Below are 27,158 nucleotides of genomic sequence, written 5' to 3'. Positions count from 1 at the left end.
ATCAGAGGAGACAGAAGAATGCATTGATCGTAATATATTGTATTATGCCTATGCTTTGACACCAGTCTTCCCATAAGCTCCACCAGCTAGCTTTCTCATCTCCAGTGCGCGCTTGTATGGCGGAGCAGTAGGTGGCTGCACAGGGTCCAACGAGACATGGTTTTCTGGCAGCTGATATGAGGCATCCGAGTCGTACGATGAAAGGTCTCCACACGCAATGAACGGAGCAATCCAGCGAACGTCTTGTTTGGGTTCCTCAGGAGTCAGGTCCTCCAGTTCAACCTCGACTATCTCGCTCTGCTGACCGGGAGCAGTTACAGTTTTGGAGTCGGGCGATTGACTCCATGTGCCACTGCTCCAGTCCTGCATCAGGGTTTCCGCTATTATGGGCGCAGACTGCTCCCTGGACTGGACCATTTGCGGAAGACGGTAGCCCACGCCCAAGGGTTCGTCCAGGCTTGCCTTGAAGCCGGCCGGGGGTTGGAAGTTGAGGCAAACAATGAAGGCTTCGACACTGCTTGCCCTGGAGGACCGAGGCTTGGCCACGATGACCTTCTCGAAGAAGACCTTGAGCTGCGCGTAGAGGACATCCACGTTGCGGCCCCGGAAGATCTTTGCGACAAATTTGCCACCGGGCTTCAGGACGCAGAGCGCCAGGTTCAGCGCGGCAAAGAGCAGCTGGGACTGCACGTATATGTCCAGGTCGTGGAGCCCCGTCACGTCGGGCGCTCCATCGCTCAGAACCAAGTCCACTGGGTGCGAGGCCTGTTGGCTCATTGTCTTGGGGTCGTAGCTTGGATCGAGCGCCTTGAGCAGCAGTGGCACCGTCGCAGGGTGTGTAATGTCTGCCCTCAACGTGACGATACCTGGCAGGGGGCTGATGGGTTGGAGGTCGATGGACACAATCTTGACGTCCTTGCGCGGTTTCAATTCCTCATCCGTCACTGACGGATCCCCTTGTCCATCGACGATAGTCTCTTGACCTTGTCCATCAAATATGTGGAGCATCTGTCTCCGGAATTTAGCCTCATCGTCCTGCCATGCTGTCCTGCCAAATTTCTCGCCCTTGATCAGGACCCTGGAGAGAACTTGTGACCAACTTCCTGGAGCAGCGCACAAGTCGACTACTCGAGTGACATTGGCAAACAAGTCAAACTCTGATTGTATTGGGTGTTAGTGGGTGCGCACTGGCCGACTTTGATGGTCATTGAAGCAAGGGTGGAGTGTATGGTGGCGTGGCAGCTGGGGATGTTCATTTCGTACCCTCATCCAACTGCAGAAGTTTGAATGCGCTTCTGGCCCTCCAGCCTTGCTCCTTGGCAAGCCGGTAGTAGGCATCGCGCTTATCCTTGGAAGACTTTCCCATGCTTCAATTAGGTACTGAGCCGACAACGTATTGAGAACGACAGGAGTGCGATCTGGGTGGTAAATGAGGGCCTGCAGACTATCAGGCACCTAATTCTGATTCGCTAAGTGGGATGAATTGCTTGGCAGGAAATTTCTATGCCCCTGATGACTCGCTTCCATTAGAGAAAATAAACAGCCATTACTACTGCAGAGTACCGACCCCCCCACCCTTGTGGCCGGTGTGGCGTAGGGCTGAATTAAGATGCGGTCTGTGCCGACTTCCATATCCCTTTGGTGGCTTAGTGCCATTGTACGCCGCCAAAATTTTCCTACCATCGTGGTGGAGATCAAATGTTCGTTTCGTCCCCTCATCCAAGCAGTAGAGACCGGCCCTGTCCATTCTTTCGCGCTGCCTCATCAACGCGCCACAAAGCCCAACATGACGACCGATATTACCAAACAGAAGCGCAAGCTTGATTCCAAGCAAAACACATCCCCAAAACGCAGAAAGGTCCAGGCCAATGGCAAAGCGCAGCCGAAAGCCAAAAGACCCAAGAGAGTAGTGCCCGCCGATTCGCTGTCATGGCGCTCAGTGGACATCCCCGAGCTGTTTGACGACGCCGAAGGCTTCTTTGGACTGGAGGAAGTGGAGGGTGTAGATGTCATTCGGGACGGGGGCATGGTCAAGTTTGTGAGCTCCCCTGCCCCTCCTTGCTGTGCAGCAAAAAAACAAAAAGAAAAAAAAAAACAAAAAAAAAAAAAACCATGTCTATCGACAGGCTAACATAAACGATTCCAAGGTTACTTCTGCTCCCGCAGCCGAAAACGACGAAGACGGCGACGACTTCAGCGGCTTCGACGACAACCCCGAGCCTACATCTCCTGTAGCTGCTGTAGCTGCTGAGGAAACAAAACCCGAAGAACCTGCAAAACCCCAGCCCCAAAAACAGCAACAAATCAAGCAGACCAAGCCAGAAACCAAGGAGAAAAAAGAAAAGCCGGCAAAGGCGAAGAAAAACGAGAAACAGCCTAGAAAAAATGATGACGACGACCTGGGAAAAGGGTCTTTTGCGGCACTAGCGGAGATCGAAGAGACAGACGAGGGCGCAGACGTGTCGGAATGGATACCCTTGGGGCTTTCCGAGGAGATCACGTCCTCGATAGCCAAACTCAAGTTTTCCAAACCTACTGCGATCCAGGCTGCAACTATCCCCGAAATCCTAGCTGGTCATGATGTTGTCGGCAAGGCCTCGACCGGTTCTGGCAAAACATTAGCATTCGGTATACCGATTGTGGAGAAGTGGCTGTCTATCAACACAAGGACGCAGTCTAAGCGCGTTGCAGAGGGCGAGACCAAGACTCCGATCGCATTGGTGCTCTCCCCGACAAGAGAACTTGCGCACCAGTTGACGGATCACATCAAAAACCTATGTGCCGGATTGACGACCGCCCCATACGTGTGCTCCGTTACTGGCGGTCTCTCCGTTCACAAGCAGCAAAGGCAACTGGAGAAGGCAGACATTGTGGTGGGCACACCAGGTCGTCTTTGGGAAGTCTTGAGCTCGAGCACGAAACTCATCCAAGCATTCAGGGGCATCAAGTTTCTGGTGGTCGATGAAGCGGACCGTCTTTTATCGGAGGGTCACTTCAAGGACGCCAAGGATATCTTTGAAGGCCTTGACAAAGTAGAGACCGACGAGGATGGTACCACCAGGGGAGGCAAAGCCAGACAGACGCTTGTTTTCTCAGCTACCTTCAACAAAGGGCTGCAGCAAAAGTTGGCGGGCAAGGGTAGATTTGATCTGGCCACCGATTCGCAGTCGATGGAATACTTGCTCAAGAAGCTCAAATTTAGAGAAGAAATACCCAAGTTTATTGACGTCAACCCGGTATCCCAGATGGCTGAAGGACTGAAGGAGGGAATTGTTGAATGCGGTGCTATGGAGAAGGTAAAAATTCAGAATGCAAGCTCAATGACTTGGGATAACAATTTGACTAACAGTCATGCTAGGATCTTTACCTTTACTCGCTTCTGCTTATGCACCCAACACAGAGGACCCTTGTCTTCACAAACTCCATCAGCTCAGTGCGTCGGTTGACTCCCATGCTCCAACAATTGACGCTCCCTGTCATCGCACTCCATTCTCAGATGATTCAAAAAGCACGGTTGCGGTCTGTCGAGCGTTTTACTTCATCAAAGCCCGGGTCCGCCTCTATCCTTATTGCCACGGACGTCGCTGCTCGAGGTCTAGATATTCGCGGCATAGATGTGGTCATCCACTACCATGTGCCGCGCACAGCAGACGCCTATGTCCACAGATCTGGACGCACAGCCCGTGCCGACAGTTCCGGATTGAGCATTCTCATCTGCGCGCCAGAGGAAGTGACGCCAACGCGGCGATTGGTAGCCAAGGTGCACGCCTCGGCCGCTGCAAAGGCGAAGAAGAAGGGACCAGCAGGCGGTGTTTTTGTACATTCCGTCGACCTCGACCGTAGGCTGGTCAGCAAGCTCCGCGAGCGCGTACAGCTGGCCAAGCAGATTGCCGACTCGACGCTTGCCAAAGAGAAGATCGGAAAGGAGGATAACTGGATGCAGAAGGCGGCTGAGGAACTTGGAGTCGAGTACGACAGTGAAGATCTCGAAAAGGCTAGCAACTGGAGCGGTCGCGGTAGTGGACGCAAGAGCAAGCAGAAGGAGGCCAAGGAGATGAGCAAGGCCGAGGTTGCTAGTCTGAAGGCTCAACTGAAACAATTGTTGTCCAAGCGGATCAATTCCGGTGTCAACGAGCGCTATATTGCCAACGGCAATGTAGATATCGACGGACTTCTCAGCGGAGCCAAGGGAGACTTTTTGGGCAAGGTCGAGGGGCTTGGTGTTAGCCCTTTGCTTGCGACCGACTGATCTCGGCCAAAATGGATGGTAATGTAGATGACTGTATATAATTGATACTCATAGACCATATTGCAAACGAAAAGCATACTATGGAGCTGATTCTTTCCATGATTTAGGAAACTCTTATGGCCCAGACTGGCTCACTCACTACATGAAACTAGATACTGGTCGATTCCCGGCCCAAACTCGCTTGATTTTAATTTCATGTCCACGAAAATTGGAAGCTGATAGGCTCGGCGACTGGCCTTAGACCATGCTTGATATTTTTAGGGTCGCGGCGTCTCCATACATCCATCATACATTCCGACCAGGATGAGTTATTGTTCGGCTCACGCCAATCGACTGCGGAGACTGTTGTATGGTTGCTAGTTGTGCTTGCGAATTGGCTCGTAGCAGGGCTACAAGCTACCTCAAACGAAGTCCGAGTCTCGCATGACTTTGCGAATTCGATATGTCGCCTCAACTCGGGCATACTTTTGGTCACTTTACGCCGAAGACCAAACACCCTGCCAAAGCTCCCAGACAATGCCCCCTTTTCACCTGCGTCACAGGTTTTTGAGCCAACCACAGTTGTCCTAGTCATCTCGACATCGAACCTGTGGAAACACTCCATGCAGCGATAGCACGAGGTCATCGTCCCTGCCGACTCTTCAACCTCTTGGTATTTGCTCTGGCCATGACAGATCCAGCACTGCTTGTAAAGCGCCCTTTCAACCGTCACCGAACCCCCCTCCGAGTCATGCCCCGGATCGAAGCTGCGGTCATGACATTGCACCAGCACCGCAGCCGCCTCGCAGTCCTGCTCCTCGGTGGCTAGAGCTTCACGCGTCACTTCTTCCGAGAGCAACCTCCACAGCCGATGGCCGATCTCTTCCGCCAGCACGGGGATGCGGATGAGGCGCGTGCAGGATCGCGTGCCCTGCCTCTCTGGTAGCCTCCCGAACTCGCGGATCCGGGCCATGGGCATCTCGCACTCGATGACGGCAGCGTGCTCCGCCCCCTCGCCCCAGTTGTCGCGGACGAAGCTCCTGAGGTATTCGCAGGCCTCCCATATGGCCAGCTCCTCGGCCGGCGCGGCCGACGTGGCTGGCTTGGGTTGGACCGGCTCGCCTTGCCAGAAGCTTGGTTGTGGTTTCTCGCTATCTCGTGCTTCTGAGGTATGTTTGCTGGCTGATGTTGGTGATATGGTTTGGCGTAAAGGGTTTGTGGGTATTGCTGCTTTCGCTATATGGGCTGCGGCTGTTATGGAAATGAGTCTGCCAAGATTCATGGTTGACTCTGGTGCTGTGGCGAGATGGATCTGCGTGGAGGCAAGAAGCTAAAGTCGCATATTTCTTAGCATATGGTAGGTGTCTCATAAAGTAGTAGTGTGGATTCTTCAGCGGGACTGCTTCCATTCGTAGACCCGAGTCTTTGGGAATAGGTCTTACCATTGTGAAGGGTGGAAAAGTTGCACTGTTGCTCTAGAAAAAAAAACAGTTTATTGTGGGCATCTACTAGTCCTCTGTGGTTGATAGCTGTTATGTTGTGACCATAGGTTGGGCGGAGTATATCTGGTGTCTGTTAGCAGATATAACCGCATACAAAATCTTTTGTAATTATGGGTATCATATACTCGAGAGATATCCGAAACTGACATCCCACCAGCGGCCGGCACCGAAATTTCCCTTCTAACCTTGGAGGATTCTCGACGTCGGATGCCTATATTGAACGCTGCAACATTGCTCCCGATTTCCTTTCCACTATTTTCTAACAGCCGTGAGATTCTGAGTCGGTCGGTACTATTGTTCTGGACGCGTAGGGACTGGCAAACAGGACACCCGGAGCCGGCCGCCCGTGTTGTTTCCCGCCCCCTCATGCCTGGACTTTGGACGTCATTGTGAGCGGCGCGGTGAAAAAACAAGAGCTGAACTGCACGAACGGCAAACGCCCCGTGGTGACTCAAAGACACTGTTGACCCAATCAGATCCTTTATGGCGGGGGACATGAAGCTCCATACATCATACATGAACGTGGGAGTTGACTGCAGGGTGGTACCGGGGCCCATCCAGCAACACCGCTCAATGATTGATGTTTTTAGGTGGCGGAAGAGGCCGGTTTGGAGAATCTGCGCGCAGGAAAACCCCTTTTCAAGCCGTTAAGCACAACAAGCTTGTATTTGGCTTTTTGCGGTGAGCATGGGGTCACCATGCAGATTGGGTAGAGCATAGGACAAAGAAAGCGAGACAGAGGTGGTTCATGCATGGCCAAACAGTCCGAGCCAATCATCTTCCCAAGGGAAACCAAATTGCGCAGCCAGCAGCCTATTGACCTGGTGAGGTCAGCTAAGGAAGGAAGATTCTATTTGTATGGTAAATGTGGCAGAGTAAAGATGTGCCCTTTGTCAACATTGCAATCCATCATAGGGTTCGGGACACCCTCCTGCGCAACAGTTCTACTGCCTCAACGTTTTGGTTCTCCATTAGGACATCCAGAGGAATGCCATTGGCCAACATGTCGTAAAAGTTTGACATTAGGAAGCTGACTTACATGTATGGATTGATGGGAAGTAACCCACGAGAGACACCCAAACCCGCCAAGATCCCAAAAAAATTAAATCACGAGGATTTCTTTACAATGCCTTCCATGCCTGCATTTGCCATCAGTTGGTTGTCCTGCAACCCGATTGTTAGTAACCTATACCCGCAGTCTGGGGGTGACTAGGATCACTTACCAGAATACTACTGGGCACCATCTTGGTAGCGATGCTAGTCACCCCAGCCATTTGTCCCCTCCATATCCGCCCAGAGACGCCTCCAAGGATGTCCTCAACCACCTTTCTCGCGAACTCGTCGGCCGGGGTCCGCTTGATGCCATCCTTGCCGCTGGTAAGCTTCTGGATCGCATCCTCGACTGATTTGACCTTGTACGGAGAGCCGTCGCGCAGCTCGGTGCGGGACGCCGATGCCGTGATGTTGGTGTTGACCGCGCCCGTGACGAGCGACACAACTCGAACGCCCAGGGGCCGGAGCTCGAGCCGCAACGTTTCGCTCAGCATCTCGACGGCGGCTTTGCTGGCTAGATAAACTCCTTTCCATGGCATATGCAGGTGGCCCAGGATAGAGCAAATGTTGACGATGCAGCCAGACGCGGCGATGAGCAGCGGCGCAAAGGCTTGGGTGACGCGCATGGCGCCAAACACGTTTACGTCGAAAATGGACTTGGTCGTTTCGAGGTCGGTTTCCAGCACAGGCGCGATGTGTTGCGCACCCGAATTGTTAATGAGATAGTTCAGTTTTCCTGCGCCGGCGTCGCGCACAGCGGCGACGGCGTTATCGATGGTGGACTGGTCGGTGACGTCGAGGCGGAGGAGGGTGACGTTGGGCAAATCTTTGAGGTGGTCCATCTTGGAGAGGGTGCGGGCGGTAGCGAAGACGTGCAGGCCGCGATGCTGGAACTCGCGAGCCAGTTCTGAGCCGATGCCGCCGGCGCTGCAGCCTGTAATAAGGACAGACTGGGTGGGACTATTAGTAGCCATGTTTAGAATTTCTCGACTGATATCAAGCTGTAAAGCCGTAGTCAATTAATGAAGCAGCAGAATGCACAGGAATGTCCAGACTCTCGAAATTCTGGACAAGTCATCAAATCCAGGAGAATCACAATGACTTTTTAAGTCTCATGCATTTTTCTAGGGGAACTAATTAGTCCGCTTGTTAGAAAGTTCGCGCAACCAACAGCATGTCACGATGACATTTTTTTTTTCTACTTGGCACCGGCTGAACGAGACATATGTTGCTTCGGTCCAGTCCAGTCTGCACCAACAGTGCCGTACTTTTAACGCCAAGTCGTACGATGTAAGCGCGGTAAAATCCGCTCACCCCCTGAAACGAAGAGGTCAGAGGCGTGGAAGTCTTTCCGAGGCCCTGTACTGAAGTTGATACGTCTAGGAAGGCGGATACTTTATGTACCTTGCCTTTATATTGCAGGTGTCAGACAGGTAAGGCTAGGACGACTTTGGGGAGCCTGCCTCTGCTGTACCAGAAAGATGGGTGTCTTGTCAACTGGATATGTCGGTTGACTCCTATACCGGCTGCAACATTGCACACCCCCACCCCCTGGAATCGGTTGACCTGAGCATATAATGACCTTGATGTCCTAGCAACACCCGCCAAAGGTGCGAAAAGGTGAACGTCAAGATTGCTTGTAAGCACTCCTACTCTGTCTGATGAGCTCATAATGCGTACATTCCCATCTTCCGGGGACTCAACTAAAACCGTTGAGACTGATTTTATACTTATTTAATCGATTTGTGAGCTCCAGTGATAGCTGGCCAGGGTGCAAACCTTGAGACGTTCATTTGATCACCTCGGCGCCGATGATGGCACCAGCGAAGAAACAGCGACTCTTGCGTAAGCTTTTGGACGGCTATTTCGGAGACAGAAATTGATATTTGCGCGCCACTGGCTTGTCGAGGGGAAGCAAAGGACCATGCCGCCGAACAGCGGTCGCATGATGCAGTCGAAGGGCTCAACCCGATAGCTCTCAGACGGGGACTTTTGCAATGAGCTTATACTGACGGTGAGATTGTGAATGGTTTTATTTTTCGTACAAGACCTGTGTATCAATCCTGTTCGTAGGTTCAGGCTATGCAGGTGCCTTAGATGAAGTAGCCGACCAAACAAAGTGAAAACATATCGGCTTGCAACAGATACGCATTGACCAGCAGTATGGCTTGAAGCGGCTATCACCACTCATCAGCACCAAGACGGCCCTCATTGGCTTAACTATGGGGGAGCCAACTATCCGTGTGTTTCAGTGGGTATGGTCGTGTGTATTGAGAAGCCCCCTTAGTCTTTACTGAAGTTTTAAAACTTTCGTTCAATTCTCCATGGCCACGCGGGAGTAACACGGCACGGTAGGGCCAACTGGCACAAGATGAGCTCGGAGACTAGGAAAGCTGGTCGAGAAACAGAATAAATATGGAGAGACATCTACTCTCAAGAGACGTCTCTCCATCTGGTCCATAGTCCAAACATTCAAGAGGCGGCTTTGAGAACTTAGATGCCGAAAAATTATTCCACGACCCGCACCAAATTCCACGAAACAGTAATAGAGAGATAAATAGTTGCAGTGATAGGCAGGCACCATAACTGGGTATGACATTCTGAGCAGAAGTCCAAGTTCTAATGCAGTCTTCTAACGACGACGTTTGCTATAATACTCTGCATTGCGATCCTAGCAGATTCTTCTCTCACATCTGTGATTATGATCCGGTCATATACATGATATATTGAGCAATTTATAAATCGGTTACGAAGATGTTAAGTAATTGTACCACTAACTTATATTACTTAGTTTGTTTCGTCGTAAAATAGGAGCCACGACGTAATATCTTGAGCTTCTTGCGTGCATGCGTTTATCTTTTTATTTTTTATTCATTATTTACAGGGTAATTAATATATTTAAAACCTGTTGATATAAAAAGCCTGTTTAAGTGCTTTGTACCTGTGACTCACGTTGAAATTGTAGCTTGAAGGTTAAAGCTTGTCTTGGCTCTAAAAATAAAAGCCCAGATTGTTCAACTTCTGCGCGGCTCTTTACTTGCACAACCACAGCATTAACATTGTTTTCTAATTATAACATCTTAAAATAAAAACAAGGGGCTAAATCGTGGTTAAATTATATTCCGTGTTAGAAATTACCTGGAGTTTGCACAAACTCCATGGCCAAATAGGATAAAAGTTACGTATACCAGGTTATATTTGCAGAAGTGCTTAAAGTCTGGGTAAAACTCTATATTATCGAATCTAATCCAAATTCCCCTTTTTAATGCGGCCTTAAACAGCCTTTCTGTTACCTAAACTATAGTTGGCCGCATAGTATTAATACTCACTACTAAGATATAAATATAAGGATAGATTGTTGTCGAGTGTGTTTCGTTACCATAACCACCCTTTTAACTATATTATTACACTCTAAACTGACTTTGTTTGACCCTTTTGAACAAGCTATTATTAAAATAAACTTCTGTTTTACATTTCCCAGATTAAAAGCTTCATTTGTAAGTTAGTTCGACGTTTTTCTTTATACGATGAAAGGATTCTCACATTATTAAATTTAGTAACCATGAAACTCGGAACCGTCTTTTTACCTGCATCTCTCATTCTCCTTCAAGCTGTCGGTATTATGGCCAAGCGATGCGCGATGTACCTTACAAAGGATGAAAAACACGAGGTTGATCGCAAGGAAGGTAATATACTTGATATCATTGATCTCCAAGTTAGCCCGGCAATTTTGATCCGAATCCAAATTACCGAGAACTGCAACTATATGATTTTGAGGGGACAACGGCCTCCCGGGTACGAAATTTCCGGAAAACAACTTTGAACATGGGATGGGTTTGGTTCGGCGCCCAGATTAGGCCATGGTTACGGTATACACGGCTGGTCGATTTTACAAATAGCTTTATATCCATCCACAATGGTATAGGCACGGAACGCAAATTAGCCAACGACACGTAAATATTGGTACAGCTCGTATATCTATAAAGCCTAAATAACAAGGAAAGATAAAGATTGTCGGACTACCATTAAAAGCTGGCTTATAATATTGGAAATAAAACACTTATTTTGACGGCCTTTCTCTCTATGGCGAGGACCATTATAATACTACATAGTCTGGTTGTGACGGTTAGAACCCACGGCTGGCTGGATGAATGGGCATTTAGCTTCTCCAAATCTCGACACCCTTTACGCCACTATTTGTAACGGCGCCTCTTTGTACAACCCAGTTGATACCACGGTTTACCTGCAGCATCATATTCGGTAACATTTGCAGTAATATAGACAATTTAAGGGGTGGTAGGTAATTAGGTAAATAGGTAGGTAAATAGGGCCTATCATGTCTTTCCCCCAAAGATGCCGTAGTCAGCGGGGCCACGCTTAATCTGCGCAATCTCTACAGCGCGGGCATCTATGTAGTTGTTCTTGACCAGCCATTCAAGGTACTCCATGGTCCATTCTTGGCATCGCTTCGTGGTAACCTGTTGCAATAAAGCATTAGAAGGGTGCGCATCTGTGAACCAGGGGCACACCCACTCCATCGATAGGGGCTCGGATGTTCTGGCCCTTGCTTGGCGGGGGGATCTTGGTTGCTTCTTTTTCCAGCCGTCCCCGAGGCGTGGTGTCCTTCTCCTCATCGTCCGCATTGGGTTCGTACAAATCGTCTGAGCGGACCTGGCCCAGTAGCACAAGCTCCTTGAGGTAGGAGAATGTGCTACATTCGTAGTTGCGCTTGATTTTGAGGGCAAAGCCATTCATCAAAGGCTCGCCAACAACATGAATGAAAGTCCCCTGAGTGGATATACTTCTGTAAGTCTAAGAAATATCCTGGCGATCATAATCGGCGTTGGGGATAAAGATGACAAAATGGGCGTGCATATTCGTCGCCCGGCGGTACACGGCGAGGTAGACTCCACGGGAGGACATTCTGGATGGCAACAAGAGATGAAATGGGGAAGAACGAGGAGCTGCTATATGGGCATGAAAGAGTGAAATTCAGATTATCTAGTCGACGAAGAACTGGCTTCACGTTAGGAAGAGATGTTTAGATTATTTTTGGTGCTCACCCGGAAGAAATAGGTCATATAGACTGGATGCTCCCCCTTAAATAGCTTTAGATCAGGACTGTGTCTCTGGCCGGCTTTCTCCGGTCGTGTCCTTACTGGTGCATTGCCGCCATCAAGAGCCAGGTATAATTGGCGATGTGATCACGTTGCGTTATGAGGACCGGCTCTGTGAAAGAAACCTAGTGCGGACAAATTCCATCAGAGACTACAGTGTAAGCGCCTTGAAAGTAAATCTAAAAGAAGGGCGGCAGGCAATGGGTTGGCGGCTCCCAAGATAAAATCACGACTTTCAGTCCCAACTTCTGGCTTTCTGAAGTGGCCAACAAACAAAACTGACGTGCTCAATGCTATCCACACGCAAATTGCCTGGCCAGTTTTCTTGGCGAAGGACTGACAATGATTTGGACCACCTTCCGTACCAGCCCAACAGACTTCATCGACATCGAGCATCAAGCGCCCAGACTTACCGGCGCTCGCTCTATGGGGCAGCGCTTGCATTGGGTCGGTCGGTGGCAAATAATCCTAATTTGACACTCACTGGCTAGATATGTGTACTTGTTTTCAGGGCAGCGCTCAAGGAGCGGAAAAATAGCCCGCGCCCGATATTTAGTGCGCGTCTTAAGTTAAGAATAGTGGCCAATATGCGTTCAAAGCAAATTGTGCTGCAGGCTATATTTACCCAAATCACTGGCATTAGTCATTGACGGGAGCTTTCGTTTTTGACGATGTTTTAGTGCAACAAATTGTACCTTTGTCATGTTCGACAGTAGAGTGAAATCCCACAGGGCGCGCCACGCCACAATAGCCTGGACACTGCAGGTCCAGTGATCCTCCATTCTCTTTGATAATTTAGGGTTAGGTCTTTGGTTGGTAGGTAATCAGTTACCTACGGGTAGGTAATCTTAAACAAAGAAAGAAAAGGAGAAATACCATGGACCAATAGATAAGCGACGGTTCTCCTGGACAAAAAGCATCATCGAAGCCTTTATTATCTGCATCCTGCTTCCCTGGCCGGTTCTCCCAAATGAGCCAGTCGCTGATCAATCCCGCTCAATGACCTCAAGATTTTGCGGCGGATGCCAAAGCCGCTGCCGATGCCATGTTGTAGGCGATAATATTTGCTGAAAAAAAAAAATGACGACCGCCATCGAAGTCGTCGTCTGTGAAGAGATTGTCATTAGGTGCACCCCATTAACAATACCTGTTAAATCCGTTGAGTAATCCCTTATCGTTTCTTTTACTTTGCTCGGACAAGTAGACTTTTACTTTTCCCTTCAACGATCTCCCCCGGTCGTGCCACACTCGCCGGGAGGAATCTCCGTGCCTTCCTGATTCTCGGAAAATTACATTTTTTCTTTTTCCTTTTCAACACCCCGGTTGTCGCATGCAGCAGCGGAAACACAGCAGGAGCGTTGACGGACAGACCACATTCTACGCGTGGCTCTATGTGGCTTTTCCATGGTTTTCAAAAGGCAGCGCATTGAACCTGTGATCGTTTGCCAGGCCGTGGGTGCCCTTTCCCTATGCCAAATCTATACTCGACCGAAGGTAAAACCTCCAGACCGCCGTGCTTTCACGATCAGGGTGGACTGCCGACACACATACACACACATTTGATCACCAGTTTTGCAGGGGGCAGTGTACAGTGTAATCCCCCCACGCACCCATCCAACAGTCGTCTCTCTGTATAAGAGAGGTGCCCGCTCATCGCTTGAAGTCAAGTCCCCAAATACGCATCCCATGCCTACCCATCCCATCAGACCGAGACCACGGTTGTATTGGTCCTTATTGTACCTCTAGGCCTTCTCACGCTTAAGTTACGGTGGTTAGTCGCTCTTATTCCAAGTGTAACAACACAACTTGTCTTTCACCCGAGCTCACTTTACTTTCCATCTTTCCACTTTCGCCCAAGTCAGCCCTCGCCTACCGCCTCTACTACATCTCATCTTGACAAATTGTCATCATGGCAGAGGTCACGGTTCTATCTATGGTCATCATGTGCCTCCAACTTGTTGTCAGAATCTTTACGACCTTGGAACAAGCTTATGATTTCTCGCAAGAGTTTAAAAGCATACCTGGGGCCATCCGGAACCTTATTCTTGACGTCCAAGCTGCACAAGGATACCTTCAAAACATACAACTCAGAGTACAGAGGAATACTCTCACCGAAAATAGCCATAACCAAGACAACCATACCCTAGTTAATAACTTCGAGGGAGCGCAGCTCTCTTTGCAGATAATTAGCGCTTTTGCCACCAAGCATGCCGCCAGCATACAGTCCTGGAAGCTCCCCCGTTACCTGATCTACATGATACAGCATGCGGAGATCATGAAGTATCGGGATGAGCTCAGGAATCGCTTGGTCTACCTCAGGATGCTTCAAGATAGCAGGTATGGGACCTTGTAATATACTCGGCATTATTGGAAGTTGAGGAAGCTGGATTTTGTTTCGATGGCGTGTCAGTGACTGACCACGTGGATGTTGTTTAGATTCAATGCACCAAGTGATGATAACACCAGCAGCAATCGGACCTCATCTGATCCAGGGTCTCTGCCTCCGCAAGCCAGTGCTATCGGCAACAATAGGCTCATCGGTGAACTCCCACTTCCCCCACTTCTCCCATGTCCACATCCGTCCAAGTATTCCCGCTGGGCTTCAAGGGATGTTTCCCGCAAGCTTGTAGAGAATGCGAGACGTGGGGGCGTCGAAGAGACCCGAAGGCTCCTCGCAGCCGGCGCCGATGTCGATTATCAGTCGCGTGCCGCGGAGCCTAAGCTGGAGGGGAAAACAGCATTGCACAAAGCTGCGGAAATGGGGCACACGGCCCTGGTCCGGGAACTGCTTCGTAGCGGTGCAAAACCCAATCTGCGCACCACGGGCCCGTCAAACGACACGGCGCTGCACCTGGCGGCCAAAAACGGCCACATTGCGGTCCTTCAGCAGCTTCTGAATATCAACACAGTTGAAGTTGATGCGAATGATGGGGAGGGATTTTCGCCGTTGCAGAGGTGCGAAGACCAAGCCGCCATGGGTACGCTTCTAAAGGCTGGGGCGGACCCGACGCGAAAGCTGGCGAGTTCCAACAATACGGTGCTGCATTGGGCGGCCAGCATGGGTCAGCTCCGACTTGTGCGACAGGTACTGGCCCTGGAAGGCATTGAAATCGACGACGAGAACGCAGAGGGCCTAACACCACTGCTCAAGTCCAAGAGCGAGCGTATCCTAATCGCGATCGTCGAGGCCGGTGCGGACCCGATGCGCCAGTTTCCGGGGTCCCGCGATACGGTTCTGCACCACGCTGCAGCCTCCGGCTGGACCAATGCCGTGCGTCAGCTCGCGGGGATGAATGCAGTTGATGTGCAGGCGAGGAACAAGTTCGGGTTCACACCGCTAGAGATGGCGACGCTCGCTCGCAACAGGGGAGAGTACGGTCCTCACATATTCGAGGATATCGCCGAGGCACTGAACCAGGGTGGGGTCTATGCTTAGAGCTGAAGATGGGAATAGCACTGGCAGAAACCATCAGGGCAATGGCATGGCTTGGTTTAGGACGATACAAGCCCACTCGTTTGTCCTGACAGGATTGCGGCCAGATAATGTATGCGGACGAGCAACTTACCAATGGCTTCCATATTTTTTCTTCTTTTTTTTCTTTTCGTTAACTCTTCTTCTTTATTCTTTCTTCTTGGATTGATTTGGCGCGGTGTTCAAAAGGTCCGTAGGGCTATTGCAGAAAATAGGGTTAAGGAATTGACTTTATGGAATTGGCGACTTTTTGGGATGTACAGCGAAGTGTAGGCGTTGTGTATTACTCCATGTTTTCTGTCGATTACCTCCCGGAACCTCATTAGAATTGTTTCGATATCGACCTTATGTATGGCAGGTGCCTTATATAAATCACTCTTCCAAAGGTACCTATGTACTCTGTACTGGGGTGCTAAACATGCGCTGGAATCAGCACCTAGCGGTGTTTGTTTTCAGGTACCTGGGTGTGTCCGTCAGCAATTTATAGCGTCCAATTGCGGTGGTGAGCCTTGCAAATTACTTCCTGTTGTCAGGAGTGGCTGTTACATCCTGCCCGGTTTTCTTAACCGGCGCGACACACTCGTGGGCTGGCGCAATGGCCGTATGTAACATCTCGCAAACGAACCCCGAACTGAGCATGTATAGTAGAGAATGAGGGAATCTACAAGTGGGATCGGGAATGCATGCGCCTAAATGCAAGCTGGTGGGCACGTGAATGGCCGAGTCGAACCATGCGCCACGCCGTTTAGAGGGCCGGGGGCCATCCCGCCCGAGTGTTTGCACCACCCTTGAATCAGCTTCCACCTGCTTCAGGCTGTGACAATCGCCTTCCCCTTACTCTTAGCGACCTAAATTAACGGTTCATCTTCAACCAGAAGTATCATTAGCCAGTAATTGGGGATTTAATCGCTCTCCATTATTCAGACCACTAAGGTACCAGAGAGCGGCCGGAATTCCCTTTGGCCAGTGGGAATGGCTGTATATACGATTTTGCATTTATTTTTGTTCAAATGGAAGGCAGTCGAGTTTGGCATTGAAACAAAAATCCGAAAAGGGCCTCGTTGCATATCCTCCACGATTGTCTAAATGATGTTAGACTTGCCATAACGAGAAGTCATGCACACCAAAAACAAGGACTACAGTAAGCGCCCAACCCTTGTTTTTTGAGGGCGAGATCTGGCCAATCACTACAGGGTAAAAAAGCCCCTAATGCAAGTTGCTGCCAACAGCATTTCATGCTGCGACGGCGGACCCCATGACAATCGGCCATGTAGGTAAGGCTGTTCAATCACATCCATCAGCCGCAATCTATGGGGGCCAATATGGGATAGGCAGGCGGGGTACGAAGCCATGGGAGGAAGCCGCGATGGGATTCCTCTCCCATTTCTAGTTTCCCACCTCCAGCTTAGCTTCCTCGTTTTCTTCACGTTTGCTCTCATCCCCTCTCCCCCCAAACAAAGTCCAGGTCTCGCCCACTCAAGATGGCCACAGAACCAGAGCTGTCAGAGATGTGGGCATCGGCCCTGGCCGAGTACGAGCGGGACACGAAGCGCGCGCTGGACCGCAAGATGCTGGATCGCATGCGGGATGTGATGACCCCGGACGACCTTCTTGCCGAGATCGAGGCCTCGGACCAAGCTTTTCGTGATTTCCGCAATAAGCGCGGCGGGCTGTGGCGGAAGCTGAGCGCCTTTGTGCCGCCGCTCGTCGCCGCGCTCAAGATTGGAATCACTCCGTTGAGCGCATCGGTGGATGCTGTAGGCATTCCGGCTAGTGCTGTGTTTGGGGCATTGTTGCACCTTGTTCGGGTGAGTTTGTCCTCATTTTCTCTTTCTTTCACTTCTAACTTGCCCCAAGAATTTGGTCGTGAATTTGTCCTATGCAAGACAGGGCTAACTGGTCGCACAATAATGTCTTAAAGAGTTGTGAAAACGTCTCCAACGCATTCGATTGGGTTGAAGAGGTTTTTGGCGAGCTGAAACGCTTTCTGGATCGGTTGACGGCCCTGATGCAAGCACCGTTACATTCACTACTGAAGGACCAAGTGATCGCTATATTAGTGTGGTGAGTGAGGCTTGTTAAATTATTGGGTTTCTAATTATGTTCAGGCTGACTTTAAGTCACGACTTCCAGCGTGTTACGAGTAATCGGCCGTTCTGAGGCCCTTATTCGAGGATCGCACTTTCGTAAGTACATCTTTCAGACTTGGCGAGCGCTACCACTGGTACCAATATTGACCTGAATAATCTGCGGGAATTAGGCCAATATCTGAGAGTCACATTCCTCGGCAAGGATGAAAAGACAACAAAGATTATTGGTGATTTCAACAAGCTTGTAGCAAACGAACACTTGATTGAAGTCTCCTTGACTTTGGCTACGGCCCAAAAGATTGAGGAAAAGCAAGAAACAAACACAGCTGAGATCAAGAGTGACATACAAGCCGTCCACGACGCCATCAAAGGTACGTGAATGTGTAAAGTCCCAACATAGTTAACATTTGGAAGTAGACACTGACGCACTCATAGAAGGACAAGAGCAAGAGACAGCCGCACAAATCCAGGAAAGAATAGAACGGATCCTATGTGGAACCAACGCTGCGTACGAGGTGCAAGAAACTTATCACAGAATCAAGAAGGATCTCCTTCAAGGCACCGGCGTGAGTTTTGCAAGCTGTCCACATGCATATTGCTGGCTATATCGATGCTGACGTTGATCTCCAAATATAGGCCTGGCTCAGAGACGAACCCATTTTCCAGTCATGGATCAAACACCAGGCCAGCATCCTTTGGATCTTTGGTGGACCAGGATCGGGCAAATCGTACCTATCCGCATGGATTACTATGCAACTAGCAGACAATTTGATCGATCCCGAGTACACGCGAGATAGTTCTGTGGCCTATTTCTTCGTGAAGGAAAACAACAAAGATCTTCGCAATGCCAACAACATATTAAAAACGCTAGCCTGGCAGCTATGTGAACAGGATGCCTATTTTAAAGCCCACGTAGCTGCGGCCTGCAAGGGCAACAAGAATCCCACGTTCACGCCCGAAGATACGTGGGAAAATCTTTTCCTAGGCTACTATAACAACAAGGAGCCGGTTCCGACCAAAGCTACTATTATCATCGACGGGCTGGACGAGGCCCCCCGAGAAACAAGACAGATCCTTCTCGGCTTCCTCAAACGACTCGTATCGGCAACGCGCTCGACAGACCGTGTATCAATACAGTTCGCTGTTGTGGGACGTAACGATTTGCGCAACGACATGGAGTTCACACGGCAGGAAAAGTTCTACCTCATCAAGGTCGACAAAACAAAGAACCAAAACGATATCGACAGCTACGTGCGGCGGAGGCTCGAGGACGTCGAGATTTTACGGCGGATGCGAAAGATGAAGCCACGTGGGAAGCAGGATGCCAACGCCGCGGGCGCCCGCATTAAGAAACGCATTCTCGCCGGTGCCGATGGCGTGTTCCTGTGGGCGAGGCTGCTCATTAAAATGATCCTTAATAAGGACCTTGCACAGATCGAAGAAATCCTTCGCGAACCACCCGAAACGCTCGATGATATGATAGAATCAGTTCTGGATCGTATGGCGAGTGATAAGGATCTTGGGCACCAGTTGCTCAGGAAAATGCTGCTTTACGTGGTTTATGTGCAGCGGCCGCTTCGTTTTGGCGAGTTGAACGAGTTTCTAAGTCTGCCGGATAGGAAGCCCAATCTATTGCTCTGGGAAAGGACTCGGGGAGTACTTTCAGCGGTTTTTGATCTACGCTTCCCTGGCGACCAAGACCCAGATGAGATCGAGGATGACGACGAAGAGAATGAACTCGGAGGGTCTGATGACGACAAGGGGAAGGATGATGAGTCTGACCAGTCCGACGACGAAGATGGTGGTTTCGATTTTACTGGGGATGATGAAGGCGAGGACACGAGTGCCGATGACAATGATAACCAACAAATCTTTGCACCCATCGCCTCGCATCGCCTCCGTACATCATGGGAGGTGCAGCTTCGCCGACAAAACACGACGACCCAATATCAGACATACCTCAACGACGCTCAGATCAAGACCGAAATTACTTTCTGCCATGCCCGTTTCAAGGACTACCTACAGCGGGAAGGCCGCTCCCGGAACCGCAATAAGTTGGTGCACGCCATCATCCCAGAGACCGAAAGGGTGCATATCGAAATAACCATGATGTGCCTTGAGGTTTTCATGCTGGAATACTCTCTCAAGGATCACAGTAAATATCTAGTTGATTATCCTCTCAACTATCTCGGCTTCCACCTCCGTCGTGTAGACCTCGGCCAAGTTTCAGACTTGGAGTTCGTCAAGGTCGTCAAAGGTCTGTATTGGCTCTTTGGTACGGAGCGGGGAGCGACTTGCTTCATTTTGGCAAACCAAGACTACGACTTGGACGGCACCCGCTCGAGTGAGAGTGCCTTTTCTCGGAACTGGGTTACAAGCGTGGAGAATTTGAAGCTAGTTCAGGCGTGGTTCTGTCAGGTAGCGTCGCGCAGTACCAGCGTGGAAATCGACCATAACGTTCGACTCTGGACGCAGACTGCTTCAGAGAGCTATGCCGAGCTACTGAAGTGCGTCATGATGGCAGCTAGCAAGAGCTGGCTTACCAAACCGAGCTACGACAGCGATGAATACCGTGTCAAAGGCTACTTCCCGTGTTGGCTGATGGAAGGGTGGCTAAGTTTGGTAAGTAGAGTGAAAACTAACCACTACAGACGACTAAGATGTACAAGCAAATACTGACGCTTACCCCTTTGTAGTGCGAGACAGGTGAAGTTTCAACCCGGCTGGAAGGTCTAGACTACTCGTATGACAGTATAGACTTCCTGGAGCGGGCCACTCCCTCCCATCTCAAGCACCTCGCCATGTGGGCCGGATTGGAGCGGGATACGCACTGGCAAACCTGCCTAGGGTGGATGCTCATGGAGGGATACCACTTTACCGAAGCCATCGCGCATTATGATATGGCCATCCAGCTCAGCCCCAAAGACGCTTGGGTTGCGATGGAAGGTAAAGCCCGCTGCCATGGAAGCATGAGAGAATATCAAGAGGCAATCGACTGGCAGAGGCGAGCGATCGAGTCCCTGCCCGAAGGTCTGAAGAGCATCGGGGCTTTTCTGTATCCCCGAATCGCAGAGTGGGCCGCGGAGCTGGGGGATCAGGATGCCTCGTTCGAGGCGGCCGAACTTGGCATCGACATTGATGGATACAGTCTGCTCGCGCAGGTGCGCTACATCGAGGCCCTGTGGCGCAGGGATGACTGGGATCATCTTATGCGCGTCTTCGACTGGCTGCACAGACAGAACACCGATGACGAACGCGGGTACAGCTGGCTTGTGCGGCTTCTGCTACAGGGAGAGTATATCTTGGGTGAGTTGGGCGAGGCTTGTCGCAAGACCGGACAGCCAACATGGGTGCTGGATGTGCTAGGCGTGGTGGAGGAGCAGATCCAGAAGGGCGGCTCGAGGGTCGACATAAGGAACTTGGTGTGGTGGTCGTACCACCTGATGTGGTTTTACAACCAATGGTATGACGACTGCGCCGACCAGGTCATCCGGGTGGGCGAGCGGTTCCTGGACTCGCTTAAGCAGCTCTCATCCGAGTTGCAGAGCGCGTGGGAAAATGAGCGCAGCTGGGTTGTCAACAAGTTGGCGGCACTATACTACGATAAGGCAGTGGCGACTTGGGATGAGGGCCGCGGGGCAACCAAGGCGACGGTGTTTGCAAACAAGATCAAGATGCTTGCGGTCAGCGTACCCACAAGCACGGCCGAAGGTTTCGAGGGCTTCGACTTCTTTAACAAGGACTACCCTACACTTTTGTGGGGCCGGTGGCTCAGGGACTTCCGCAAGGCCGACGAAAATGCATGGAGAGAGTCGTTCAAGGTACGACTGCTCGAGGAGATGAAAAGTTTGGATGACGACGATCCAGCAAACGATACCAGCGGCATGGCCACGCTAGCTGTGAGCTTGTTTCATGCAGGGGACAGGAAGAATGCCGCAGCACTGTTGGCTATTTTGTTTCAGCCACTAGAAACTTATGAGCCTGAAGAGGAGGACGAGCAGAGCGAGGAGGAGCACAGTGTTGGGAATGACGATGACGAGGAGGAAGCAAAAGAAGATGATTTACCACAGGATGAGTCAGAGTATAGCGAAATAGCGGATACAGATGATTCTTGGGAGGACGTGGAGGGAGAGGAGAAGGAAGACGTAAAACCTAAAACGGTCAGAATACAGGAGCCAGTCAGTGACGAGGCAAAAAAGCAAGAGACTGGAAATAGCCGAGGCTATACAGATGAAGAAGGGCATCAAATTGTCAAGCAAGCCGCAGAGAAAGAAGGGGAAGAACAGCAACCGGAAACCCTCGAGAATTCCACCGGAGAAACGGAAACGACAGCGACACCAGCACCAGGGCCAGGCCACCTGATTCGCCGCAAAACAATGCCAAGCAACATGCTAGCCCTCAACGTAGAACAGGGAAGCTGGGCATACTCGTGCCATAATTGCAAGCGCGATGCGTCAAAAGTCGACGAGCTCTACTTTTGCGAGGTCTGTTACCAAACGCACTGGTGTGGCGAGTGCCTGGCCATGGTGCGCGACCGCACGTTGCAGCCCGGTCTGGCCGCCAACGCCTGCAACCCGGCCCACGACATGTACCGCGCATGGCCCATCGATGCCGAGGCAAGGGACCTGGCAGCCGTGTACATGGATGGTGGTGCCACGCTGAGGAGGGAGTGGTTAGAGGAGCTCAGGGCGAGCTGGCTCGGGGTTGGGGCTTGAAAGGTGGGGAGACCACCAACATCGGGTGACAGCTCAACCCAGGAGTTTGGATAAAGGGTAAGTTTAGGTGATACTGGTCCCTAAGCTTGTATGTTGTTATTACATTAGGTTGCGTCCAGCCTCTTGGCACAAATGACATCTCTTTTCAACCCTTAAACAATAGTTAAATCCCCCCGCCCCCAAGACGTAGGCTCATGAAAAATCTCGGCTTTACTAAAAGATATTAAAAGCAGGAAAAAAAAAGCTTGTCATCAAAAGAAATTTACATATGAAACACCCACAGTGTTTGCAATTAGTCAGGGCAAACCAGGTGGTGGAGGATCAGGCAACAGAACAGGGTATATTAATAGCTACAAAGTCCGAATACCAGCTGTATACTTTTAAGGCTCCGGCACTTCTGCCGCGCGCATCTGCTCGTCAAGATAGCGGGAATTTGTCGATTCAGATGCGTCGCTTAAGCTATACAAAAAAGCTTGCGTCGCAGCATGGGGGTCAAGTTCTAGACACTTACCATTCCGTTTCAAGTTTCAGGCCCTGGCCCATACATAGCTGAGAAATTTCCCAAACGGGCGGTATTATTACGTTTTGATAGGTAGGATGCTGACGCGTTTCTCAAACCTGAGAGGATATCTACTTTGGGTCCTTTTAACCTGTCGCGAAGCGCGAAGAAGTGCATGTATATAAGGACTGGATTAACGACATCATTTTGTCGATCTTGTTCGTCCTATCTCATCGACTATCATACCATATTCATAATCACAGCTTTATTTATACCCAGCTCAACACATACGAAAAACAAAACTACTGGATAGTTTACAGCTTATAACATCACCTACATAACATTTCAAAATGAAGACTACATTTTTCGCTTTGGTCGGAGCCGTTTTTGCCACCGTGGCTCTGGCCGGCAAGACGACATCCATCTGCATGAGTGTTTACAACAAGCAACTCACGGATAGTACAATTTGCACCAAAGCGGGCGCCGAATATTTGGGCAATGGAGTAAGTTTTGACATTATGATTTGATGCCGCGCGGTACATGGGGCGTTGGTCGGGGAAGGAGGGGAAAAGAAAAAAAGAAGAAAAAACAAATGCTAATAAACGATGTTAGATCTGTTGCATCGACTCTTCTAAAGCTATACAAAAGGCAACCTACGAAAGTAATTGCGACGAACAGTCGGGTACCGTCAAAGATACCGGCAATGCATGTTCATGAATCATACAGTTTAGCTGGTGGGGAGGCATTACAAGGAGGATAAGATTCGGTATTTCTGATAAAATAGCCGTTGCTCATGCACTTATCCACGGAAAAGAAGAAAAAAGAAAAAAGAAATCCAGTATATGCAGTGTCCCTTAAATAAGATGATTCAATCAAGCACTATGGGCAAGTGAAAAATCTGATGGTGTTTAGATGGCGGGCTGATCAGAGTAGACCCAGAGTGGGCAACAAAGACGGCAGGGCGTTGATGAAATAAATTTGTACAAAGAAGGGGCCTTCTCTACGCCCCATGTGATCTAGGCACAAAATCTGGGAAGCAAAAACGAGCAGGTTGCGCGAGGTGCATACAAACGAATTGGAGTGTGGCCTTGTACTCCTCCAACCGAGGGACGCAGAAAGGATAAATTTTCTAACAGTTTCAAAATTCAGGATGTAGTGTCTATCAGCCGGTCGAGAAAAAAAAAACCCCCCCTCAAGGATGTCGAAGACGAAACTTCCACATCCAAACATCTGCTGCCCACGAGTTCGTCTCAAAGATTAGCCGGTGCTGCTTGTCCAGTACTCCTGGGTTTGGAAGGAAAGTGGTATTTTGGGGAGGATGGACTACACTAACACCGAAACCTGTGCGGGGGTGAGACGTCTCGTTGGTCGTCACCCCAACGTTGCATTGGCACTAACCTCCCTCACTATATACTTCATTTCAGGACCCTCCTTCGTTGAATTCACTCGCTGATACGGGTTTGATGGCTTATAGGAAGGCGACCATTACTATAGTGTCACAGCCACGCCCATGAGGAAGCGTACTCCATTCGCAGCCTGTTATCCAATAAACCTTCGTCCGTCTTTGAGAATGAGTCATTTTCTTTAAATGGAGTCGATATTGATAAATAATGTTCGCCTGGACCATGGCTTGGTGTTTGCTGGCAGCAAATCACTGAATAACACGGGTTCAATCCATGAAAAGGACCTTTAGGTCATTTCGCTGCTGCCCTGGAGCATATGTCTCTCGCTTTTCCCCCGACATCGATAGGATCAAGCTGGTCTGTATCCCACTTATTTAGCTATAAGCGGGTTCAAGCCATGACGGGCTTCTCTTCAAGTCAGTCTAGCTTTGCCTTCGATTCAAAATTGCCCTGAAAATGAGAACTAATGCATGCTGCATGCCGAGTCAGATGATACACAACTCATGTGGGAACGTTGATCTGGAGGAAAATGTTGTCGGTTGTGTTCTTGGTGCCATCATGGGCTTCCCCCAACCAATCTGAAAGGTCGCGCGGACGCCGTGCCTGCACTTCAACCCGTGAAAGCAACCAGCTGACATCCCTATGGCGTTCAGAACCTTCGGCCATCTCATCCATGAATTAGAAGCAAGATGAGTTAGGTAATTCGAGAGGGGGGATGGCTAGAAAGGAGGTAGGTTAGGGAGTAGGTTAAAGAGTCGGAGGTTAGAAAAAGGGGAACGTAAAGACGAGGGAGGTTAGAAAGGGAAGCGAGTGGCCTAATAAGTGAAATTCTCGTTTTTGATTGGAATAAAACAACGCCCATCCCATCCATGATGGATGCCAAGGGGAGGACAAAATTCCATGTTCGCAGGGTACAGATCCTACCCCATGTTACTGTGATCTACTGTTGGCCGTGACTTTACTACGTACCCCATAGTAGCACCGCACTGGTTGTATTTGTTCTGTCCTTGATCATCCGTGTGCACCCTTTGGCGAAGCACCTGGCATTTTCGAGGTAGATACGTCTCTGTACTCTTGCAAGCAAGGAATGGATACCCTGACCTGCTGATGGAATACATGAGCTGAAGATAAAGTAAAAACCAACTCTTGTGCTTATAGGAATATTTAAAAGGCTGATCGACCTGCCCGAAAATCCACCAACCTCCATGGATAATACGTATTATACTCCTGCTCCTTCTGCAACTGTCTCCAGCACAGTACTCAATTCGTTGATCTCTTTGATGCCCCGTCTTCTCACCATGTGTCCGAAAATCCAAAATCTATTGGATTGTAGCCACTTGAGTGGATCGGCGCCTTTTGACACTCCAAATCCCAAGGACTGCGAATAGGCTGGTAAGGCAAATCGCTGGCGTCAAAGGCACCGACACACTACTACGCTGCCCGAAAGTGTCTTCCACATTTCAGTATCTAACTGGGGGATATTGCGAGAAGGATGCATGCAAGTTTAAATATTTGCGAAAGCACGGATTTGTTTGCTGCAGTTGTCATCAAAGGAGCTCTGGGAGAGAATGCATATGCTTACACCATGCCTGTGTAAACTGTAAGAGTGTGGTGGAGTAATTTGTGGGATTAATTTATTGCCTGGAGCTTCAGCTAACTGTCTGTATCCAGTCTGGCCCGAAGTAAAAAACCAACCAACGTACACGCACTTCCAGCAGCATTATGAACAATAGGGTCCTGGGCAATATGGCTAACCAGAATCGCAGTATGCGGAGTATGGGGGGTATGAGGGGCAATGTCGACCAGGGTTATGGGAATGAGTGAAGACAGGTCTGCCTGGCAAGGCCTTCAGAAGGGTGGTAGTACGGTCTTGGGTTGCTAAAAAGGACTTGGAAGGAGTAAGTTTTTGGGGATGATATGCAGAAGAAATCTAATGATCTCCCACCCAAACCGCCCTATTTTCCATTCCCGAAAGTCTCGGCACCATCAGCACCATTCTTGGGTTGCTCAACCAAACTTCCTTCGTAATTGATTGGACACTTCTCCTCGTCCTCTCCTTCCTTGCACAAGCCGCAAAGAGCAAGCCCTCCGGTACATTTACCTTCCGCTTGTTCGAGCGCAATGTCTTCACGGCTTTTGTGTTTATCGTACTGTTCACTCAAGATTGTGCACTCATCATCATAGATGCTGGTGGTCCAGCTTTGAAGAGAGAAAATCTGGGCCGCATTGCAACGATTTGTTCGCCGATGAAGACAAGGTATAGACAGGCATACAGGAGAAAGAACAAGGAGGGGAACGAAAGCTCATTATAAACCGGGAGAGGGTAATCGCGCAATCTGCCTAGTTTTCTTTGTAACACTTTACGCACCTTTTCATACTACCCGGATGAAGAGCCAAATGTTGCACTGCATCTGCATAAGTATATAAACTAATCAGAAAGTGGAATATATATCCAGCCCGTCCGTGATCTATGACAGGGAAATGAATAAGCAAAAGCGAGGTGCGCCCAGTTGCATATTCCATGGTAAGGGTCGATGGGCATTTACTTCTTCAACCGTTATGGTTAGGGTCGACGGATATTTCCTTCTTCAAACGCCATGTTTCTGGCCACAATTGTAAGTGATGGCGCTTGGTACCTACCTAGGCAATTAAACCAGTGGCAGATCACGACCGTTACTTGGAGGCTGAACTCTGTGGGCCCCCTGTCAGTCAGGGGTTCCCTAAAGTCCGGATCAACCCCTGAAAGTTAGGTGGATCATCACAGGACGAAGCTACAAATTCCAACGGCTTGCATCTCGACACCCACGCTTGTAAGATTTATTTGGAATGCGCAATTGCTTGCAAAACTGACAGAAATAGCTATACGTAAAAAAGCATAATTTAATTTCAAAATAATCAGACATAACGCTCGCTTGAATCCCCCATAATATTTTGTTTTACTGGCAATTTTGGGCAAAACAGCAAAGGGTCGAGAGAAACAAAAAAAAAAAAAAAAAAAAAAAAAAAAAAAAAAAAAAACATACAAAACCGGTACGTCACCAACAAATCCAGCAACAAATCCAGCAACAAATCCAGCAAC

At 49.7% G+C, this 27,158-nt stretch overlaps 10 protein-coding genes across 10 annotated transcripts; 5 read left to right on the top strand and 5 right to left on the bottom strand.

Annotated features, from left to right (window-relative positions):
- Window positions 1-18: 18 nt before the first annotated feature.
- Window positions 19-1,453, bottom strand: PgNI_08783 (uncharacterized protein). The gene is made up of 2 exons (XM_031128774.1): window positions 1,264-1,453; window positions 19-1,157 (listed from the first exon to the last, which is right to left on the bottom strand). The coding sequence occupies exons 1-2, from the start codon at window positions 1,364-1,366 to the stop codon at window positions 49-51; spliced, it is 1,212 nt and encodes a 403-aa protein (XP_030978688.1). The 5' UTR covers window positions 1,367-1,453; the 3' UTR covers window positions 19-48.
- Window positions 1,454-1,738: 285 nt separating this feature from the next.
- On the top strand, window positions 1,739-4,335 carry PgNI_08782 (uncharacterized protein). The gene is made up of 3 exons (XM_031128773.1): window positions 1,739-2,038; window positions 2,148-3,296; window positions 3,359-4,335. The coding sequence occupies exons 1-3, from the start codon at window positions 1,787-1,789 to the stop codon at window positions 4,247-4,249; spliced, it is 2,292 nt and encodes a 763-aa protein (XP_030978687.1). The 5' UTR covers window positions 1,739-1,786; the 3' UTR covers window positions 4,250-4,335.
- On the bottom strand, window positions 4,330-6,120 carry PgNI_08781 (uncharacterized protein). Its single transcript, XM_031128772.1, has 3 exons — window positions 5,856-6,120; window positions 5,671-5,793; window positions 4,330-5,558 (listed from the first exon to the last, which is right to left on the bottom strand). The coding sequence occupies exons 2-3, from the start codon at window positions 5,671-5,673 to the stop codon at window positions 4,443-4,445; spliced, it is 1,119 nt and encodes a 372-aa protein (XP_030978686.1). The 5' UTR covers window positions 5,674-5,793; window positions 5,856-6,120; the 3' UTR covers window positions 4,330-4,442.
- A 115-nt stretch (window positions 6,121-6,235) lies between these two features.
- PgNI_08780 (uncharacterized protein) lies at window positions 6,236-7,947 on the bottom strand. The gene is made up of 2 exons (XM_031128771.1): window positions 6,954-7,947; window positions 6,236-6,894 (listed from the first exon to the last, which is right to left on the bottom strand). Exons 1-2 carry the CDS (start codon window positions 7,755-7,757, stop codon window positions 6,838-6,840), a joined length of 861 nt encoding a protein of 286 aa, XP_030978685.1. The 5' UTR covers window positions 7,758-7,947; the 3' UTR covers window positions 6,236-6,837.
- A 3,170-nt stretch (window positions 7,948-11,117) lies between these two features.
- Window positions 11,118-11,538, bottom strand: PgNI_08779 (uncharacterized protein; the record flags this gene model as incomplete). Its single annotated transcript, XM_031128770.1, has 2 exons — window positions 11,118-11,261; window positions 11,317-11,538. 2 exons carry the CDS (start codon window positions 11,536-11,538, stop codon window positions 11,118-11,120), a joined length of 366 nt encoding a protein of 121 aa, XP_030978953.1.
- Window positions 11,539-13,809: 2,271 nt separating this feature from the next.
- Window positions 13,810-15,612, top strand: PgNI_08778 (uncharacterized protein; the record flags this gene model as incomplete). Its single annotated transcript, XM_031128769.1, has 2 exons — window positions 13,810-14,237; window positions 14,337-15,612. 2 exons carry the CDS (start codon window positions 13,810-13,812, stop codon window positions 15,334-15,336), a joined length of 1,428 nt encoding a protein of 475 aa, XP_030978954.1. The 3' UTR covers window positions 15,337-15,612.
- Window positions 15,613-16,708: 1,096 nt separating this feature from the next.
- PgNI_08777 (uncharacterized protein) lies at window positions 16,709-22,327 on the top strand. The gene is made up of 7 exons (XM_031128768.1): window positions 16,709-17,180; window positions 17,294-17,436; window positions 17,506-17,558; window positions 17,633-17,833; window positions 17,898-18,028; window positions 18,099-20,084; window positions 20,159-22,327. Exons 1-7 carry the CDS (start codon window positions 16,854-16,856, stop codon window positions 22,175-22,177), a joined length of 4,860 nt encoding a protein of 1,619 aa, XP_030978959.1. The 5' UTR covers window positions 16,709-16,853; the 3' UTR covers window positions 22,178-22,327.
- Window positions 22,328-23,026: 699 nt separating this feature from the next.
- PgNI_08776 (uncharacterized protein) lies at window positions 23,027-23,393 on the top strand (the record flags this gene model as incomplete). The annotated part of the gene is made up of 2 exons (XM_031128767.1): window positions 23,027-23,179; window positions 23,289-23,393. 2 exons carry the CDS (start codon window positions 23,027-23,029, stop codon window positions 23,391-23,393), a joined length of 258 nt encoding a protein of 85 aa, XP_030978960.1.
- Window positions 23,208-23,595, bottom strand: PgNI_08775 (uncharacterized protein; the record flags this gene model as incomplete). The annotated part of the gene is made up of 2 exons (XM_031128766.1): window positions 23,334-23,595; window positions 23,208-23,271 (listed from the first exon to the last, which is right to left on the bottom strand). Coding segments are annotated over exons 1-2 (153 nt in total), but the record flags the coding sequence as incomplete, so codon positions are not given.
- Window positions 23,596-25,456: 1,861 nt separating this feature from the next.
- Window positions 25,457-25,903, top strand: PgNI_08774 (uncharacterized protein; the record flags this gene model as incomplete). The annotated part of the gene is given in 3 exon segments (XM_031128765.1): window positions 25,457-25,609; window positions 25,621-25,679; window positions 25,798-25,903. Coding segments are annotated over 3 exon segments (318 nt in total), but the record flags the coding sequence as incomplete, so codon positions are not given.
- Window positions 25,904-27,158: the final 1,255 nt, after the last annotated feature.

Source organism: Pyricularia grisea (genome assembly GCF_004355905.1).
Source record: "Pyricularia grisea strain NI907 chromosome V map unlocalized Pyricularia_grisea_NI907_Scaffold_6, whole genome shotgun sequence".
Lineage (NCBI taxonomy): Eukaryota > Fungi > Ascomycota > Sordariomycetes > Magnaporthales > Pyriculariaceae > Pyricularia > Pyricularia grisea.
Note: the sequence above shows the minus strand (reverse complement) of the source record. Positions and strands in the feature narration are given on the sequence as shown.